This window comes from Pleurodeles waltl, chromosome 7 (genome assembly GCF_031143425.1).
Source record: "Pleurodeles waltl isolate 20211129_DDA chromosome 7, aPleWal1.hap1.20221129, whole genome shotgun sequence".
Lineage (NCBI taxonomy): Eukaryota > Metazoa > Chordata > Amphibia > Caudata > Salamandridae > Pleurodeles > Pleurodeles waltl.
The window spans coordinates 1,276,271,353-1,276,291,096 of NC_090446.1; the positions used below are offsets into that span (position 1 = coordinate 1,276,271,353).

At 43.9% G+C, this 19,744-nt stretch overlaps 1 protein-coding gene across 5 annotated transcripts in view; it reads right to left on the minus strand.

The window, feature by feature from the left end:
• LOC138246167 (sulfotransferase 2B1-like) overlaps positions 1-19,744 on the minus strand; it is a 182,833-nt gene that overhangs the window by 143,384 nt on the left and 19,705 nt on the right. For 2 of the 5 annotated variants that reach the window (XM_069200481.1, XM_069200479.1), the window contains one exon: positions 12,312-12,562. The exons of the other annotated variants lie outside the window; for them this stretch is intronic. In XM_069200481.1, coding sequence (XP_069056582.1) covers positions 12,312-12,507 — 196 coding nt within the window. In that variant the 5' untranslated portion in view covers positions 12,508-12,562. The remainder of the gene's footprint in view (positions 1-12,311; positions 12,563-19,744) is intronic. 5 annotated transcript variants of the gene reach the window in all.

Sequence of the window (19,744 nt, forward strand, 5' to 3'; positions counted from 1 at the left end):
ATGGATGAATGGATGGAGTGAAAGGATGAATAGATGAAGTGAAAGGGTGGATGAATGAGCAAAAAGTGGACGGATGATTGAATGTATGAATGGGGTTGGATAAGTGAAAGTATGGATGATTGAGTGGATGGATTGGTTTGATGGATAGGTGTCCCTGGACCAGTGGTGGATCTCCTTTGTGGTCTCCGCAGCTACACTACACCCTCCATGTTTTGGGGTCAATTTTATTGTGTCCAGAGTGAATAATTATTCACTCTTGATATAATAAAAATAAAATGCAGACCCGCTTCGGGTCCAGCAACAAGCCGAGGCAACAACAGCTAGTGACACTGTCTGATTGCTGACACAGGGGCACAAAGGTGCCTGCTCCGGCCGTAAGTCTAATATTGATTTCATGCATATTTTTGACTAGAATAGTCTGTGAAAGTTTGAGAGTTGGCGGTAGTTGTTTGGCCTGCTGCCTCCTGCACCTGAAACTTTTTTCAACATTCAAAAAGGGGAGTCCAAATAATTAGAGAAGCCCAACCCTGTCTATGCTTCAACATGTCCTTTGGAGCTTATCCCTTAGAACGTGTTTACCTTTTGCTAAGACAACATTGTTCGACCATCCCTTGTGATGGAAGATGACCATCCACTACTAAATGTACATCTTTCGAACAGACTTGTCCTTGTGGTGTTTAGGAACAGCCTTTGCCTGCATTGTGTGATATGTCTTTCATTGTTTCTATTTGCATAATTTGACACAGTCATGTTTGGTTTTCGGTCAATTAGGGTACGTCTTGCAGCATTCACTCCTAGTTGTGCTCCTCCATATAGAATGCAAGCCCTTCTGTTCATGTAGCCACTCATAGTGGAAAGATAATGCAGGTTTAGTAGACATTTTTATTGGATCTAGTACTTTGTGTTGCAAAGTTAGTAATTTACAGTATATATCCTGTCAATTGGTTAATTGTTTGCTATGGTCAACATGGGTAAAGCCCTTAGGTTGTGCTGAAGGCTATCACTGGGGTCTAGGTGGAGAGTGCTTCTTTCAGGAGCTGGTTACCCAAGCCCCCTCTCCCCTTCCTGCATCTAGAGGTTGAACCTCAGACCACGTGGAATGCACTTGTGCTGGGTAACTTTGTACTAGATTTGGAAGGGTGAAAGCAAATGTGAATTCTTCACTACACCTTTGACTGAAAGAAGGTAAGAGGAGGTCTGAATGGGCCCATGCCTTGCCAGGCAGGGATGAGCTACTGAACTGCTTCACTGGTGAGGGGCAGGCACGCACATCTCTATTACTTGTGCAAGTTGTTTTTTTATAGTGACCCCGGGTTGGTGGAGGACACAGACATGACTTACTCCTCTGACACTGAGAGGTGGCCTTGGTCTACTAGTTGTCCCCTTGGTGAACAGGCTACTGGACCATGCTTGGAGAGCTAGGGATGGGTGATTTGGCAGCATAGTGAAAAAGCTGTGTGCCTTATCCACCCATAACAGTAAAACTGTCTACAATTAAATTGGTAGGTAGTATTTGTTGTTGGCACCATTCGCCTGGCTCATGATAACCTATATACTCAAGCTGGGTGACCAAAGACCCAAGGCCAGATGCTGCTGCCACTGACTTGAAGTATGGACTCACCAGAGGTCCAAGACAGGGATGGTCATGTACTATGTACCAGACAAATTGGACCTAATACTTGGAGGAATAAAAGATCCATAATTAGCCTTAGGAATAAAATGGACACTACAGCTCAAGATGTGGCACTTCTCAGATCAGACAAACACAGGATTGATAATCGAGTTGTCACTGTTATTTATCAATGGCAACTCTGGCACTCTGGGCCTGATTACAACTTTGGAGGAGGTGTTAATCCGTCCCAAAAGTGACGGTAAAGTGACGGATATACCACCAGCCCTATTACGAGTCCATTATATCCTATGGAACTCGTAATACGGCTGGTGGTATATCCGTCACTTTACCGTCACTTTTAGGACGGATTAACACCTCCTCCAAAGTTGTAATCAGGCCCTTTGTGTCTCGGAGATGTACCAATTTGTCTAAAACCTGCTGAAGCGGGTGCAGTTTCTGGAGCACTCAGCAAAGGGGGCAAAGCGCTGCACCAGGAACAAAAATATCAGTGCGATGGGCATTCCTGATTAGGCAGAGTGATCAACCATGGAATGACTGTGCATGACAGTGGCTTCTAAGGCACTGTCTAAATCCTTTTCAAATGGACCAGTACGCAGATGTGTGTACACCAGCCAAAGTCTGGGTCCAGACCTTGACAGATTCTTTATTTATAGGAAGCGTGATCTCATCTTGTAAAGAACAAGCAGGTGGGTCCACTGCATGTTTGAAATGTGCAACTGGTGATCTTTTCCGACCACCCACTAGTGGTGCAACAACAATGGTCGTCATTCATAGATGCATGGAAGCAGCTTCATGAACCTTTTCAAACTGAAGGTGACTGTGGAGTGTGCTTTGCCCTTTGTCATTGAAAAGTCCATGAAGTGAAACTGAGAAGAGCACTCGGTCCTAGATAATTTCTTCAGGCTGGAGTGCACCTGAGCAACTTGCTAGGTGTAGGAGACAGGCTGTGTGGCCCTGTCAACACCAGAGCAGTACGCGCTCTATTGACGACAAAAAATGCAAAAACCCAGCACTCTCAAAACAAAGTAATTTATGCATTGTGCTGATATGTTGTGTGTTAGAAATGGGGTCTTTGGTTGACAGTCAGATTACCCCCTGTTCAAGCAAGGACCCTCACTCTAGTCAGGGTAAAAGAGAATCACCCTCAGCTAACCCCTGGTAGCTTGGCAGAGCAGTAGGCTTAACTTCAGAGTGCTAGGTGTAAAGTATTTGTATCAACACATACAGTAACTTAATGAAAACACTACAAAATGACACAACACCAGTTTAGAAAAATAGGAAATATTTATCTAAACAAAACAAGACCAAAACGACAAAAATCCAACATACACAAGTCAAGTTATGAATTTTGAAAGATTAAACTAAAAAAATAGCGCTTAGAAACAAAAATGCTTCGATGAGATGTTAACACGGCATCGTGACGGAGTCGTTCCCAACAAGCCGACACCAGCGGCGCCGGACACGGAGTCGTGTAGACCCTCAAGTACATTACCTTTAGTGAAGAGTGAAAACAAGCTGATGCGCAAAGTCGGGGATCACGGCGTCTGTGCGAAACGTTGAATCTGCGCACTTCGAGCGGCGTCGGTCACGACGTGGTACGGCGACTTCCACGGAGTCGCGGACTTCAGCGGGGCTGCAGCGGCATCGGGCCTGCGAAGAGCGTCGTGTTCCAGCGAAGGTTACTGTGTCGGGTGCAGGCGGCGTCACCGGTTTCAGCAGCGGCGTCGGTCCGGAGTCGTCCGAAGTCGATTTCCTTGGATTTCCACCAGCTTTCCTTTCAAGGGCCCAGGGACTGGATAGGGCACCACTTGTCAGAGCAGGAGTCTCTCCAGAGACTCCAGGTGCTGGCAGAGAGAAGTCTTTGCTGTCCCTGAGACTTCAAACAACAGGAGGCAAGCTCTAACTCAAGCCCTTGGAGATTTCTTCACAAGATGGAAGGCACACAAAGTCCAGTCTTTGCCCTCTTACTCTGGCAGAAGCAGCACTGCAGGCAAGCTCAACAAAGCACAGTCACAGGCAGGGCAGCACTTCTTCCTCAGCTATCAGCTCTTCTCCAGGCAGAGGTTCCTCTTGGTTCCAGAAGTGTTTCTAAAGTCTGTAGATTTGGGTGCCCTTCTTATAACCATTTTAGTCTTTGAAGTCACCTTTCTTCAAAGGGGACTCACACCTACTTGTGAAATCCTGCCTTGCCCAGGCAAGGCCTCAGACACACACCAGGGGGTTGGAGTCTGCATTGTCAGAGGCAGGCACAGTCCTTTCAGATGAGTGACCACTCCACCCCTCCCTCCTAGCAGAGATGGCTAATCAGGAAATGCAGGTTACACCCCAGCTCCCTTTGTGTCACTGTCTAGTGTGAGGTGAAAAACAACCCAACTGTCAAACTGACCCAGACAGGGAATCCACAAACAAGGCAGAGTCACAGAATGGTTTAAGCAAGGAAATGCTCATTTTCTAAAAGTGGCATTTTCAAACGCACAATCTCAAAATCAACTTTACTAAAAGATGTATTTTTAAACTGTGAGTTCAGGGACCCCAAACTCCACATGTCCATCTACTCTCTAGGGGAATCTACACTTTAATCATATTTAAAGGTAGCCCCCATATTATCCTATGAGAGAGACAGGCCTTGCAACAGTGAAAAACGAAATTGGCAGTATTTCACTGTCAGGACATGTAAACCACATTACTATATGTCCTACATTATCCATACACTGCACCCTGCCCTTGGGGCTACCTAGGGCCTACCTTAGGGGTGCCTTACATGTAAGAAAAGGGAAGGTTTAGGCCTGGCAAGTGGGTACACTTGCCAAGTCGAATTTACAGTGTAAAAATACACTTACAGACACTGCAGTGGTAGGTCTGAGACATGATTACAGGGTCACTTGTGTGGGTGGCACAACCAGTGCTGCAGGCCCACTAGTAACATTTGATTTACAGGCCCTGGGCACCTCTAGTGCACTTTACTAGGGACTTAACAGTAAAACAAATATGCCAATCATGGAGAACCAGTTACATACATGTTTCAAACAGGAGCACTTGCACTTTAGCACTGGTTAGCAGTGGTAAAGTGCCCAGAGTAATAAAAACAGCAAAATCAGAATCCAGCACACATCAATAACCTGGGGAACAGAGGCAAAAAGTTAAGGGAGACCACGCCAAGGACGAAAAGTCTAACATTGTGGTTTAACCTTTTGCATTGCAGAGTTCAATCCTGAAAACGTATTTTTTATATGCTTACAAATACTGTTCCTTTGCAATGTATTGCTGCAGGTTTTCAGAGTGTGTTAGGGTGTGGCCCCTTTCCAGGGCCTTCCAGAGACTTTCCCTGCAACATGCCTGGGTGTGGTTCTGGGCTGGGCCAAGACTCTATAAAAGAGAGCCAGCCCAACTCCCAGTGCTCACTATTCAGAGGTCCCGGTGCAGAGCAGCACCTTCTTCCTGAGCTCCTGTCCCGGCGGCCTATTTGGATCTTCCAGTCTTCTGCCCTTCATTCTTCGTTGGTGATCATTGTTCCAGGTGGTAAGATGGTGGTTGGACTGTCCCAACACCGTTATTGAGAATTTTCATATTCTTGGTTTAATTCTTAAATGAGTAACAGATTACTTGCGCGCTACCATTTCTTGACATTTATATGGTAGTTTACAAATAGGCAAGACGCGCGATTTGTTTCATAAAGGTTTGACTTTGTTATTCAATGCGTGCTACCATTTCTTGACATTGGCATGGTGGCCTAAGAATCGGCAAGACGCGTAATTCGTTTTATGGTGTTTAAACATTGTTGTCCATTGCGCTACTATTTCTTGACATTTACATGATGTTTTACGAATTGGCAAGACGCGCAACTAGTTTCATGAGGATTTAACTTTGTTGTTCATTGCGCGCTACCATTTCTTGACATTTACATGGTGGCTTAAGAATCGGCAAAAGAAGCGCGATTCGTTTCATTGTACTTTGATCTTGTTATTTATTGTGAGCTGTTATTTCTTGACATTTACATCGTGTTTTACGAATCGGCAAGACGCGCGATTCGATTAATGATGATTTGACTTTGACATTCATTGCGTGCTACCATTTCTTGGTATTTTACATGGTGACACTTGAATCGGCAAGACGCACGATTCTCTCCTAGAGTTTATTTCATGTTGTTTATTGTATGCCACTATTCTAAGATATTTATTATGTAATATTCGAGTTGACAAGTTATGTGATTTGTTTCCTGAATCCATATTGTGTTATTCATGGTGCACAATCCTTTAATGGTGTTTACTATATATATATATATATATATATATACATATATATATATATATATATATATATCTGCAATATGCGCAATTTGTGTTGAAACATTTTAAGAGTACACAGAAGGCCAGAGTTTCTAGATGCAATATTGTAAGGTCCTAGTATACATTCTCAAAACAGGATTTATATGACTGGTTTAAAAGTTAGTCAGAATGTTTTTCTGATTGTCATGTAAAGGAAAGTACTTGAATAAGAAAGTTTTCATTTAATTCATTCTTGATTTCCCTACAGGTATCCCGCCATCTTGAAACTTATTCATTTTAAACTTAACTCTTAGATTGTTCATGTTTTCAGAGTGACTAGGCTTAGAATTATAGTCTAGTATTGATTTCAGGAGATATAATTTTCATATTTTGTGTTCTAACCTTTTTCCTACTACAGGTCTCCTTCCCAGCGGTTCCCTTCCTAATCCCCTCTTCCCTTCTTGGACTCTCTCAGTCTCTGTGATTTATCTATCAGAGTCTTGGAGCTGTTCAGTAGTGGACATGTTCCATCAATCAATAGTTTATTCGGTCCAGATTTGGACCATTTGAGAAGTTAAAAGTAATCATACATACAAAAAAATAAAAGCCATAAACCATTGCATAATAAAAAATAATTAAGACAAAACTCTCAAAATAGTCTCTGGATCTTACCCTATGCAAGATGCTGAATGCTAAAATGATACTAATCAGTTGTTAAAAGCATAAAAACCATTCTAAAACGGGTTTATACATAAAATAAGACATAAAAACTACATACAATAGCTCCTATTAGCAAAAGTTAGAAGTCAACCAGTGGGAAATGATGCCCTAAGTTAATCAGTTCTATTGAATAAGTTGATCAAATAAATTGCATCTTGCCATTTATAAAATTATATATGCTGTGGAGCTATAGGTCGCTTCAGTTGGGGTAACCCACTAGACAGCGTGCTCGGGGATACAGTCTTTTATCCTCGATAGGTCGCACTAATAGTTTTATTTAAAATCCCAGACTAATATAACAGGGTACTACTTCGCTAACTTCTAGACCGTTCTTCAACCGGTGGATTAAGATCTATAGTGATCCTGCTGCGGATTTTCCATGCTGCTGCCAGATATTTAGAAACAGAACTCACTATCAGCATGGAAGTATCATATTTGCATATTCTATATACACTGTTACGGTTTTGTGATAACAGTGTTTTGCACAGAGGGGTAATCCACTTCCCTTGAGGGCATTTGTACAGAGGACAGAAAAATAGGACATGCTCAGAAGTTTCCTTGTATAGATGGCAGTTTATGTATTTGTCAGATAAGGAACTATTAGTCGACCAGCAAGCTGTGAAGCTGTTGACTGCCAATGTTCCATATCTGAACTGAAGTAATAAAGAGCGAGCACGGGCTGGTATAGGGAGATCCAGGAAGCTTTCAGGCAGAGGTTCGTGCTTAACCAGCAGAAACTCTGCTGTCAGCCGACCTAACCCATTTGAGCCGAGAGATTCCTCATAGATCTTTTCCCAATAACGGTCTTTGATCAGGCGTTTAGCGTTACCAGGAATCATCTTGGGATTCTCCCAATAATGGGATAAATTCAGTTTAACCCAAGCCGCTTTCATCTCCCTTAGCCACCGTACTTTTTCCCATCCATAGCGAGGTGGCAATAGTTCTTTAACTGCTGACCTGAAGGGTTCGAGTTCATCCGTTTTCCATAGTCTGACCCAGTACAGAAGTGGTCTTAAGTATGCTGTATCTTGAATACTATTTAGACCCAGGTCCGGTCTTAGGGGGAGCATCGGTGTGCCCTTCCCTAGTCTGGATATGTGTCTAAGGAAATTATTTTCTTTGATTTGAAGAGTGTTCATTTGTCTGTGAGATCCCCAAAGTTCCGCTCCATATAGTGCTGCGGCACGGATTTGGGCTTTATATATTTCAAATATGAGGGTCAGAGGGGGTCTTGTTGCAGCGTTAGCTTTACGTCCTATCACTCCACATCTTTGGCTGATTGTTAATGCCCCTTTCCTTATAGCTGGATCCCAGCTGTCCTTATCAGATAGTCTGAAGCCCAAATAATCGCATTCCATTACCCTCTCCAAAAGAATTGAATCCATCTTTATATTTGCTCTAAGCTTCTTGTTCGGGGCACTGTATATCATGAGTTTAGTTTTCTTAAGATTTATGTCTAACCCGTAATCTCTGCAGAATACACCGAACTGGTTAACCAGATTCTGGATTCCCATGGGTGATTTAGACAGGAGAATAGTGTCATCTGCATAAAGTAAGCATGGAACTTTGGTCCCGGGCAGCTTTGGGGAATCATTAGTGCAATTTGCTAAATACTTAATACAATTATTTATGTATAAAAGAAAAAGGGTTGGGGCCAAAACACACCCCTGTCTGACTCCCCTCTCAATAGCCACTGATTCTGTTAGATCACCATTCTTGCCACTCCTAATTTGAGCTATTCTCGTGTAGTCGGGTGATAAGTTTCAGAAGGCCATGTGGGACACCCATATTGGCTAGAGTCAGCCATAACTGATTTCTAGGGACCAAATCAAACGCGGCTCTAAGATCAATAAAAACTACAAAAAGGTTGCCCCCTCCTACTTCTACAGTCTTCCATTTTATTGTTAAAAATCTTAGCACCTGATCTATGGTACTAACTGCTGGCCTGAACCCTGCTTGCAAATCAGAAATGGCATTGGTTTCCAGAATCCATTCTTCTAGACGGGACAAAATTTGCTTTGCAAAAAGTTTTTGGAAGTTGTCGAGTAGGGAGATTGGGCAGTAGTTAACAGGGTTAGAGGGGTTACCTTTCTTAAAGATGGGAACTATCTCTGCTCCCATCCAGGAGCTCGGGACAGGTGCTCCTGCAGTTACCGCATTGGAAATGAGGTTCAGATATGGGGCCCATATATCTGGGTTTGTCTTGTATAAATCGCCTGGTATTTTATCAAGGCTGGGGGCCTTTCCCCATTTCAATGAAGCGATCGCAGCCTTAGTTTCTGCCAGGGTAAATTCAATTTTGGGGGTCTCAGTAATCATGGTATGGGTCAGTTCCCTGGAAGTAACACCATTGATCCCAGAGTATAATCGGGAAAAATGATCTGTCCACTCTACAGGGAGTATTGAGGCACCAGGCGAACAATTAGGTTCTTCGCTGGCATCAGCCACCAATTTCCAAAATTTCGAGGTGTCATTTATTTTAGCAGACTTCAGGAGGGAGACCCATCTAGATTCATCCCATGTCCTACGGGCTCTACCTTGTTCCTGTTTATAATCTTTCCTGGCTTCCCTTATATGATCTGACTGGCCTCCTCTTAAACCTCTCAGCAGTTTGTGCTATGCTTCCCTGCATGCGGCGTTGAACCATCCTTGCGTTACACTTCTTTTTAACTTCTTTGGCAGACTCTTTGGTAAAAAGATTTTTAAGAGAATTAAAAAAATTGTGTGTGGGCTGCTATAAGCCCACCACTATCTTCTAAAGACTGAGATATACGATCCATATGATCAGCCAACTGCCTGAACGCAGATGCCAAGGTGTCTGTGTCGGTGTTCAGGGATTCCCATCTAACATTTCGTCTATTGTTGGTTAGTGCGAGCTGTTGTTCGTGGGTCTTGGAACAGAAGACTTCAAGTAGGGGTAATAGGTTCCTAAGAGTTAAAATCAATGGTTCGTGGTCACTTTCCTCATGTTCTACAATGTTCATGTCAGCCATATAACCCCACAGACGGATATCAAGCAGAATATAGTCTATCTGGCTCTTCTGTGCCCCGCGCCTGAATGTAGGGTGAAGATTAGGGTCCGAGCGGGAACGACCATTGCAAGCCCGCAGGCCATGTGCCAGTGTAATATCCACAACCTGATGTGTTAATCTATTTATTTTTGGTCTTTTGCTTGATATCAGTTGAGGGATACCCCAGTAGGCGTCTTCATCTTTGTATAGTTCCTGGGCCAGCGAGTAGGGTTCAAAAGTAACATTAAAATCTCCAGCAATAAGAATAAAGTGGGAAGGTGATTTACAAGAAAGAAAGCTGTCCAAAATAGTCAATGTGTCGGACTCGTATTTACTACCCAGGCTCCTATTATAAATATTGATTATTAAAAGTGGTTTCTCACTAAGGGATGGTATTGATAAACCCATTAAATCAGGGCAGCCCAAGTCAATTGTTTCAATCCGACATTTAAAGGAACAGCTGAGCCATATAAGCAGGCCACCTGAGGGTCTCCCTGAATTCACCTTAGTTGCTGGGACCCAGTAACTTTTGTAACCAATTCTGTATTTGGGCTCCAATGCCCATGTTTCTTGGAAAAGGCATATTTTATGTTTGTCTATAAATTTGCCCCATTCAGGGTTGTTCATTTTATTCTCCAACCCTGCAATATTCCAACTAAGGATGGTATCTAGGCCATCTGTTTTGTCATGGGGAGCTTCGGCCACAGGGTTCTCTCTTGCAAATGGGGTACCGTGGGAAGGTTTTATACCCTTTTCAATCGTATCACTACCAGCCATGTTTGGGTTTCCCATTACAGTATTGCCCAAAATATTTCTTGCCCCGTCTAGATCAGGGGGTGGCGTGAGCAGTTCGAGTGTCTGAAATGGTGTCGAATCTCCAAGTTTACTAAGATCTGATAAATCTGTCGCTAAATTGATCTCAATCACCTTGCGCTCCTTATTTGCACCCCCAATACAGATTTCAGAACACTTAGAAAGATCTGACTGAGCAAGTGCGGAAATTGGCGTAGGGTCTCTGGTGTCTACATTAGGGGGTTGTTCGACCTCAGGGTTGCCTTGCCCTATTTCGTGAGTTTCATTATTTCCGACTATAGGGTACTTTTTATCCCAATTGTTTGAACCTTGAGGCTGAAGTGAACTGTACTCAGTGCTGGCTTTTAGTCAATCATTTTCAGAAAGCGAGAGCGAAAAAGGGCTACATCTCGGCTGAGAGTCAGGCAGCATCTGTACCCTGGTGGGACCTCTGGGTGACATTGTTACCCCCTTAGTAGTTGGTACAGCTTTGTGAGGGTAAAAAGCCTGGAGCCTACAAAGTGAGATTACTCCCCCTAGAGGGTTAGAATGACACACATTCAAGGAAAGCTGTTGGACAAGGGAAGGCGCATCGAAGTTAATAACAATACAGTCCCCTGTACCGGGGTTTTTGAGTGGACCCACCCAACCCACCCTCCTCACCATTAATATTGAGGGTATCATATAGAAAGCAAATCTAGCGTATCTATGTAGCCAATGGATGACCTTATTTTTCAGTTCTGTAAATGATTCGGGAATATTAGGCTTAAGCTTAGGAACATTCGTGATAACCAGCACATAGGGGCAAGCTTCCGGTGGTAGGTGTAAAGTTCTCATATTGGTTCCTAGATCCCTAGGCATCGGGTCTGCTGGAGGGTTGGTATGATCCATGTGCAGTTTTGTGCCCATGTTTATGGAAGAAGCAATTTCATCAGTCCGCCTTGGGAAGAGGGGATCACTCTTTGAGTGCCAAGTTTTAGGGGGATTGGCCAGTCTAGCAGTAGGAGCCTTCACTGGTTGATGCGAAGAATCAGGGCAAAGTGATTGAGAATTGTGAACCGTGCTTGATGATAGAGGAGGGCTACTGGCACTGTTGACTGGAGGGCATGGGTGAAAATGTTGTTGCGAATATTGTAAATCCGATGAGGAAGAGGTGATTGGCTGGTTAAGGTTGATGAGAACGTCGAGTTTCTCCTCAATAGCTGATAGGCGAGTTGTTATAGGGTGTAGTTTTTTGGAGAGCTCGTCTTTTATAAAATCTATTATAAAAGCTATGTCTAGGCTGCCGTTATTGGTAGCTTGGGCAGGTGTGCAGTCCTTGGTCCGAGTAGGCACGGCCTGATTGGGGGAATTCAAAACACGGGCCCGTTTATTCTTTAAGTTCACCTCCCCTCGTTTCCTTTTGCCCTTTGAGCTATGCTTTGGGGAGGGTGCAGGTCTATCTGGCATAGGCTGTGTAGTTTCTGAAGAATATATGGCTTTGTCCAGGGGCTCTGTGACGGACATTCGGGTAGTTTGGGTAGTTGGTGGTGGAGTTACCGGGGCAGGCTGGAAAGCTGGTGGGTAAAAAAGTTGTGGTGGGGTTTTCAATGGAGCATCCGTTGGTGGGGGAGCAATTAGACGGCGCTCCACCAATTCAATTTCTTTTTCTAATGCCCCTACCGCTTTTTGGAGGAAGCCATCTAGAGTCTTGTTGTTGCCGGCTTTTTCCAAAGGCATCCCCCCCTTCCGTCTACCCATCTTGTTTTGGTAAGACACTTAGGTCCAGCCCCAAAGTTTGACAGTCTATTTCCGTAGGTGCTCTTCCTCTCCTTTTCCCACCCTATTTTGCTCTACTGGGGCTTCATTTAGAAAAGCTGAGACGCCAGGAGGGCCTAAAGTACTGCTCACCTATATTAGGAAGGTGTCCGGGTGGGTAAAGTATGTTCGGCCGCTGGTCACCAACCTCGGAAGTCAAGATGAAAATGGTATGGCCCAGCCCGGCCTCCTCCGGTCGCTGACGGGCGCAGGACGGGAGCGCTTCCGTAGATTTAAAGGGCTCCTGCCCGAGACAAACTGCTTTCCGCCCCCAGCCGGTGGTGGACATGTTGGGAACATGCACAGACCCCGAGGATCTGGTGACTCTGACAGACCCTCACACACTAACCAAGAAATAAAAGAAAACAGAATGAGAGGAAGCCACAGCTAATGTTGGCACTATGCCCTGAACTGTAATTATGGTCATTGTTTGGGCACCAGATATATTAAGACGGGGGTGTCTTAGAAGATTTAGCCTCAGCTGTACTGCACAGCCACCTGTCAATACAATACAGCAGGCGTGAAATTATGTAAAGATGGCAGACAGGAACTGCAGGTTGGAGAGTGGCAACCCGGGATGATAAAGACTGATAGATGGGTATATTAAGCCTCCAAGGCAGCCTTGTATCCTAGGATACTGTCATGTAAGTCAAAGCGACGTGGCATGAGCATCCAACGGTCTGGCCCTCCTTTCTTCCTCTTCTTTCTTTTTTCTTTCTCTGTGTTTGTCTGTTTTATTTGTTGTCTATTGCATACTTAGCTTGAGGGTTTATTCTTTCATTGCCCCTGCTATGAGGAGCATCCTAGGATGCTGTTGCCCTCTCTCAAGGAAAAATACAAGGTTGATGGGCAATGCATGGCGCTCAGACTCTAGGTTTCTTTCTATTATAATATTATCCCTTGTGTTTATAGATCTGGTGTTATTGCAATGGACATCGATTCACCAAAAGGTATGGGGCTGCGAAAAATTACATCACACGTTTTCTGACCTAAAGGAAGTGATATCACATATGGGGGAATGGTTGTTTTTTATTATTATATTCTTACTTGTATGGATGGTTCACGTTATAGCCATGGGTGTTGATTTTAACAAAATGCCAGGGGTTGCTAAAATGGCATCACAAGCCCTGTTACCTGTGATTACATCACAGAAAGTGGAATCACATAACTTACCCCGGTTCTTTCTATTGTACTTTTTGTTATTATATTCTTGCTTGTGGTTATGGTTCAGGTTTTACTGCTAGGTAGGAATAGGGTATTTTTTATTCGATCAAAGATCATCAATGCAGCTGTGCTGTTTTGTGGAGAGTACTTTGTTTGTGTCTGGTATTATCTGTGTATTCTAAATGGTGATATTAAAGTTTTATGCATTTTAATTTGCCCAATGTAACTCCTAATTGTGGATGTTCTATTTATGTCTTCACATCATGTCTAGTATGAGCCCAGTGGAAACGTAAGTCTAAGAGGGAAAATTTGTGCCTCACACAGTGATCTCTGTAATATGGATTGTCAGCAGGGTGCTTATATTGATAAGGGGAGTGACCCCTTAGGCAAGGGTCGCTCCCCAGGTGCAATTTTTTTATTGGGCCTTTTCTGCCACCCCTGGGGGCAAATCAGCCTATATTAATTAGGCCGATCTGCTGCCAGGGGGGGCAGAAGCCACTAGACACCAGGGATTTTTTGTTTTGGTTTACATTGATAAGGGAAGCGACCCCTTAGGCAAGTGTCGCTCCCCAGAGGGGGGGCAATTGTTTTTAGGCCACTTCTGCCCCCTTTGGGGGCAGATCGGCCTATTTTAATTAGGCCAATCTGCCCCCAATGGGGGCAGAAACCACTAGGCACCAGGGATTTTTTATTTGTTTTATTTTTTACAGATGGGGAGTGACCCCTTAGGAAAGGGTCGCTCCCTTCAGGAGCAAATATATTTTAGGCCATTTCTGCCCACCTTAGGGACAGATTGCCTATTTTTCTTAGGCAAATCTGTCCCTAAGGGAGGCAGAAACCACTAGACAGCTGGGATTTTTTTTTGGAGCCAATTTCACACAAGGGGAGTGACCCCTTAGACAAGGGTCGCCCCTCTGGGGGAAAAATTTATTTTAGGGCATTTCTGACCACCCTTGGGGGAAGATCGGCCTATTTTTGTAAGGCTCATCTGCCTACCAAGGGGGCAGAAAGCCCACCAGACACCAGGGAAGATTTTCTTTTTTTTTAAAGAGGGTGCAGGTATAGCCATACCCTCACCCCCAATAAATGGGGACAAAGATGTCCTGCCCACCGGTGGGCAGATGTGGTAATTACCCCCGATCCACTCACTGTGGTGCAGAAAGCCTACTAGATGCCAGGGAATTTAAAAAAAAATAGTGGGGTGGAGGCTACCAACCAGTATGGGCAGGGTTATGCCCCCACCCCATTTAAAAGGGGTAACAGTCTTTCAGCTCCCCCCCTCACTCAAAGATGTAATCCAACGGCAAGCAAGAGGACATTTGATTATTTTGTGTTTTGGTTTTACATTTGGGCCATGAGTGCTTGTTTATCTCAAAATCGTCCCACTTGGAATGGTGAAGGCTGCACTTTTTTGGACTTTGGGGCGCTGCCATGTAGAAAAATCAGCAAGACCTAGACACATCTGAAAACTAAACATTTGGGTGAGTCCAGGGTGGTGTGCTTTCCATGCACCCCACACCATTTTTTTACCCACAATGCCCTGCAAACCTCCAGCTTTGCTTGAAATCACACATTTTCCCCACATTTTTGTGATGGAACCTTCTGGAGTCTGCAGGAATCCACAAAATTCCTACCACTCAGAAATGTTGCATCTATACCGATAACAATTCTCTCCCCACTTGTCGGCCTAAAAACATTTTTTTCCAAACTGCCCTTTTGGGCCCGCTTTGGTTCCCCCTCGTTTTCGACATGTTTTTTGGCTCTTCCCTGTCATAGGCACTAGGCCCACCTACACAAGTGAGGTATCATTTTTATCGGGAGATTGAGGGGAACGTTGGGTGGTAGGACATTTGTGCCAGTGTGGTAATCCCACACAGAAATGTGTGAAAAATGAGATTTTTTTTGCTAAATTTGAGGTTTGCTGAGGATTCTGGGAAGAAAACACTGGGGAATCCACACCAGTCACACCTCCCTGGACTACCTCAGGTGACTAGGTTTCAGAAATGTCTGGGTTTAGTAGGTTTTCCTAGATGGCTGCTGAGCCCAGGACCAAAAACGCAGGTGCCCCCCCAACAAAAACAGGTAGTTTTATATTTGACAATTTTGATGTGTCCACGTGGTGTTTTGGGGGCATTTCCTGTCGGGGGCACTAGGCCAACCCACACAATTGAGGTACCATTTTTATTGGGAGGCTTGGGGGAATGCTGGGTGGAAGGAAATGTGTGGCTCCTCTCAGATTCCAGAAGTTTCTATCACCGAAATGTGAGGAAAAAGTGTTTTTTGTTGCCAAATTTCGAGGCTTGCAAAGTATTCTGGGTAACAGAACCTGGTGAGAGCCCCACAAGTAACTCCATCTTGGATTCCCCTAGGTGTCTAGTTTTCAAAAATGCACAGGTTCGGTAGGTTTCCCTAGGTGCCGGCTGAGCTAGAGGCCAAAGTCCACAGCTAGGCCCTTTACAAAAAACAGGTCTGTTTTCTTTGGGAAAAGGTGATGTGTCCATGTTGTGTTTTGGGGCATTTCATGTTGCAGGCACTATGCCTACCCACACAAGTGAGATACCATTTTTATCGGGAGACTTGGGGGAATTCTGGGTAGAAGGAAATTCATGCTCCTCTCAGATTCCAGAACTTTCTATCACCAAAACGTGAGGAAAAAGTGTTTTTTATGCCAAATCTTGAGGTTTGCAAAGGATTCTGGGTAACAGAACCTGGTGAAAGCCCCACAAGTCACCCCATTTTGGGTTTCCCTAGGGGTCTAGTTTTAAAAAATGTACAGGTTTGTTAGGTTTCTCTCGGTGCCGGCTGAGCTAGAGGCCAGAATCCACAGCTAGGCACTTTCCAAAAAACACATCAGTTTTCAATGTAAAAATTTGATGTGTCCATGTTGCGTTTTGGGGCGTTTCCTGTTGCGGGCATTAGGCCTACCAATACAAGTGAGGTACTTTTTTTATCGGGAGACTTGGGGAAATGCTGGTTGGAAGGAAATTTGTGGCTCCTCACAGATTCCAGAACTTTTCATCACCAAAATCTGAGGGAAAAGTGTTTTTTTTGCCAAATTTTTCCAAAAAAGAGGTCTGTTTACTTTGGGAAAATGTGATGTGTCCATGTTGTGTTTTGGGACATTTCCTGTCACGGGCACTAGGCCACCCCATGCAATTGAGGTACCATTTTTATTGGGAGACTTGGGGGAATGCTGGGTGGAAGGAAATTTGTGGCTCCTCTCAGATTCCAGAACTTTTTGTTACTGAAATGTGAGGAAAAAGTGTGTTTTTGCCAAATTTTGAGATATGCAAAGGTTTCTGGGTAACATAATCTGGTGAGAACACCACAGGTCACCTCATCCTGGATTCCCCTAGGTGCTTAGTTTTCATAAATGTACAGGTTTTGGTAGGTTTCCCTCAGTGCAAGCTGAGCTACAGGCCAAAATTCACAGCTAAGCACATTCCCAAAAACACATCAGATTTTAATGTAAAAATGTGATGTGTCCATGTTGTGTTTCCTGTTGCGGGCATTAGGCCTACACACACAAGTGAGGTACCATTTTTATCGGGGGACTTGGGGAACACAGAATAGCAGAACAAGTGTTATTGCCCCTTGTCTTTATCTCCATTTTTCCTTCAAAATGTAAGACAGTGTGTAAAAAAGGTGTCTATTTGAGAAATGCCCTTTAATTCACATGATGGTATGGGGACCCCGGAATTCAGTGCAAATAACCACTGCGTCCCAACACCTTATTCTGTGCCAATTTTGGAAATACAAAGGTTTCCTTGATAACTATTTTTCACTCTTTATATTTCACCAAATGAATTGCTGTATACCCAGTATACAATGAAAACCCATTGCAAGATGCAGATCCTTTACTGGCTCTGGATACCTAGAGTTCTTGATGAATCTGCAAGTCCTATATATCCCCGCAACTAGAAGAGTCCAACAGACGTAAAGGTATATTGCTGACATTGCAGGAAAAAGTTACAGAGTAAAACCTGGAGAAAAATGGCTGGATTTTTAACCTCAATTTCAATATTATTTTATTTCAGCTGTTACTTTCTGTAGGAAAACCTTGTAGGATCTACACAAATGGCCCCTTGCTGAATTCAGGATTCTGTTTACTTTTCAGAAATGTTTAGCTGTCTTGGTTCTACCACTGGTTTCACACCCATTTCTGTCACTAACTGGAAGGAGGTTAAAAGCACAGTTAATAGTAAACATGGGGTACCGCAAACCCTTTGTTGATGCCATTTGTAGGGAACAAACACAAACCTTCTTCTGCAGCCCTTTTTCCCATTTTTTTAAACAAAATTGTTGCTGTATTTTGACTAATTTCTTGGTCTCCTCCAGGGGAAGCCACAAACTCTGGGTACCTTTAGAATTCCTAGGATGTTGGAAAAAAAAGGACACAAATTTGTCATCGGCAGCTTATGTGGACAAAAAGCAATGAGGACCTAAGCAAAACCTGCCCCAAATAGCCCAAAAAAGGCTTGGCATGCAGGAAAAAGAGCTGGCAGCGAAGGAGTTAAAGGACGTCCATGAAAACAAGTTGTGTTTTTTACCGCAAATGTTTACAATGAATATCCAAACAGCATAGGTTGTACAGGATGCAGGGACACTTTTATAGTTCACTGTTTACCAAGCAAGCATGTTCCTCGCCACGGATCACTACCCCTGCCATAACCACCCTTAACAATTTATTTTTAACAATAGGACCAACTGATGCATACAGCAGCATAAGCTCTGTAATAAATGAATACATATATCATAGCTAGACTAAATAAATATGGAATTTGAAATTACGTTCCCATCATTTTTCAAAGTGTATGGCTTTTGTATTAGCTTAAAATTCCTGAGAACTTGTAAGGAATGGGTCAGGATGGGGAATGGGAAGATACACTGGCCTCACAATCTCAGCCCTTTGGAGAGCTGCCCTACTGGATAGACGAAACTAACAAGCTCTTATAATAGGCCCTCTCACTCTTGCTACGGAGACATTTCTGGTTCATCAGACATACATAGGTGATGGGAGGGATAAATGGAATAAGTCTTACCACTGGCAAATGATTGGGTTAGCATACTAACCAATAGTTCTTCTTCCTACCAAGCAGTGACAACTCCTCTTAATGGGCTAAGGGACTACACGTCCCTTGTTTTCTGGCCCATTTGTTTTTATTACCCCAAGAGTGAAAAATAATCCATTATTCACTATTGGTATAATAAAAATGCTGACCTCCCGTCGGTCTAGCAGCAGTCTCTTTTTGGTGGCTGGCACAGATGCACAAAGGTCCTTGCACCAGCCGTCTGAGAGAGGTTACCAGGGCTAGAGAATTCCCATCCCTGGCTTTGGGGCCTTGGCATGCCTCTGTGCATGCCTCTGTGTCTCCCCCATTTGTGATGTGCTAAGTGTCACTGCTAAAGGTAGACTTAGGCGCTGCAGTCTTAAGCCCTGAGGTGCCCGTGGCTACACGCTGAACAGCCTGTCACACCACCCTCTCCCAGAGTTTTGAAAAGGTGCTGTGAAAATGCAGATATTAAAACCTGGTCCCTGCAACTGCGCAGGTTCATTGTTTCAATTCATGCCCCAGCGCCAGAAACTGAAAGGAGCAAGTGTCTGATTTGGACCTGCAGCAAAGTACCTTACGTACGAGTGAGTGAAAGTGGGAGAATCAGTAGAGGGAGCGAGTGAGTGAGAATGAGTGATAGGAAGAATGAGTAATAGCAAAACGAATGATAGGAAGAATGACAGTGAGTGTTTCTGAGTGGGAACAACCGTGAGTGTCACTGTGAGGTATAATGACAGTGAATGTAATTATGAGAGAGAAAAGCAGTGAAGACTACTGTGTGTAAGACTGAGTGCCAATCTGAGTGGCAATTAGTGAGAATGATTGAAAGTAGATATGTCAATGAGATTGAATGAATCAGAGTAAGATTGATTGACTGACAATGATTGAAAATGAGTGGGACTAAGCGAGACTGACTGAGAATGAGGCTGAGTTAGTGAGTGAGTCTGAGTGGGCCACAGTCTGAGTGAACCAGAAAATGAGTGAGACTGAGTGAGTCTGACAATGAGTGAAACTGAGTGACTCTGAATAAGTGGGCGTAAGTGGAAACAAGTGATTAGGGGAGTCAGAGAGAGACTGAGCGATAGGTGAATCAGAGGGAGATTGTTTGAGTGAGAATGAGTGAGGCTTAGTGAGAATGAATGAGAATGAGTGAGACAGAATTAGACTGAGTGAGACTAAGTCAGTGTAAGAATACAAATTACACTGAGTGCGACTGAGTGAGCCCTACCCCATAAACCCAATGTGAAGTCATGCTTGCACACTGAAATTCAAGCCCAAAATTATGCCCGCCACTGCCAGCATGCCAGC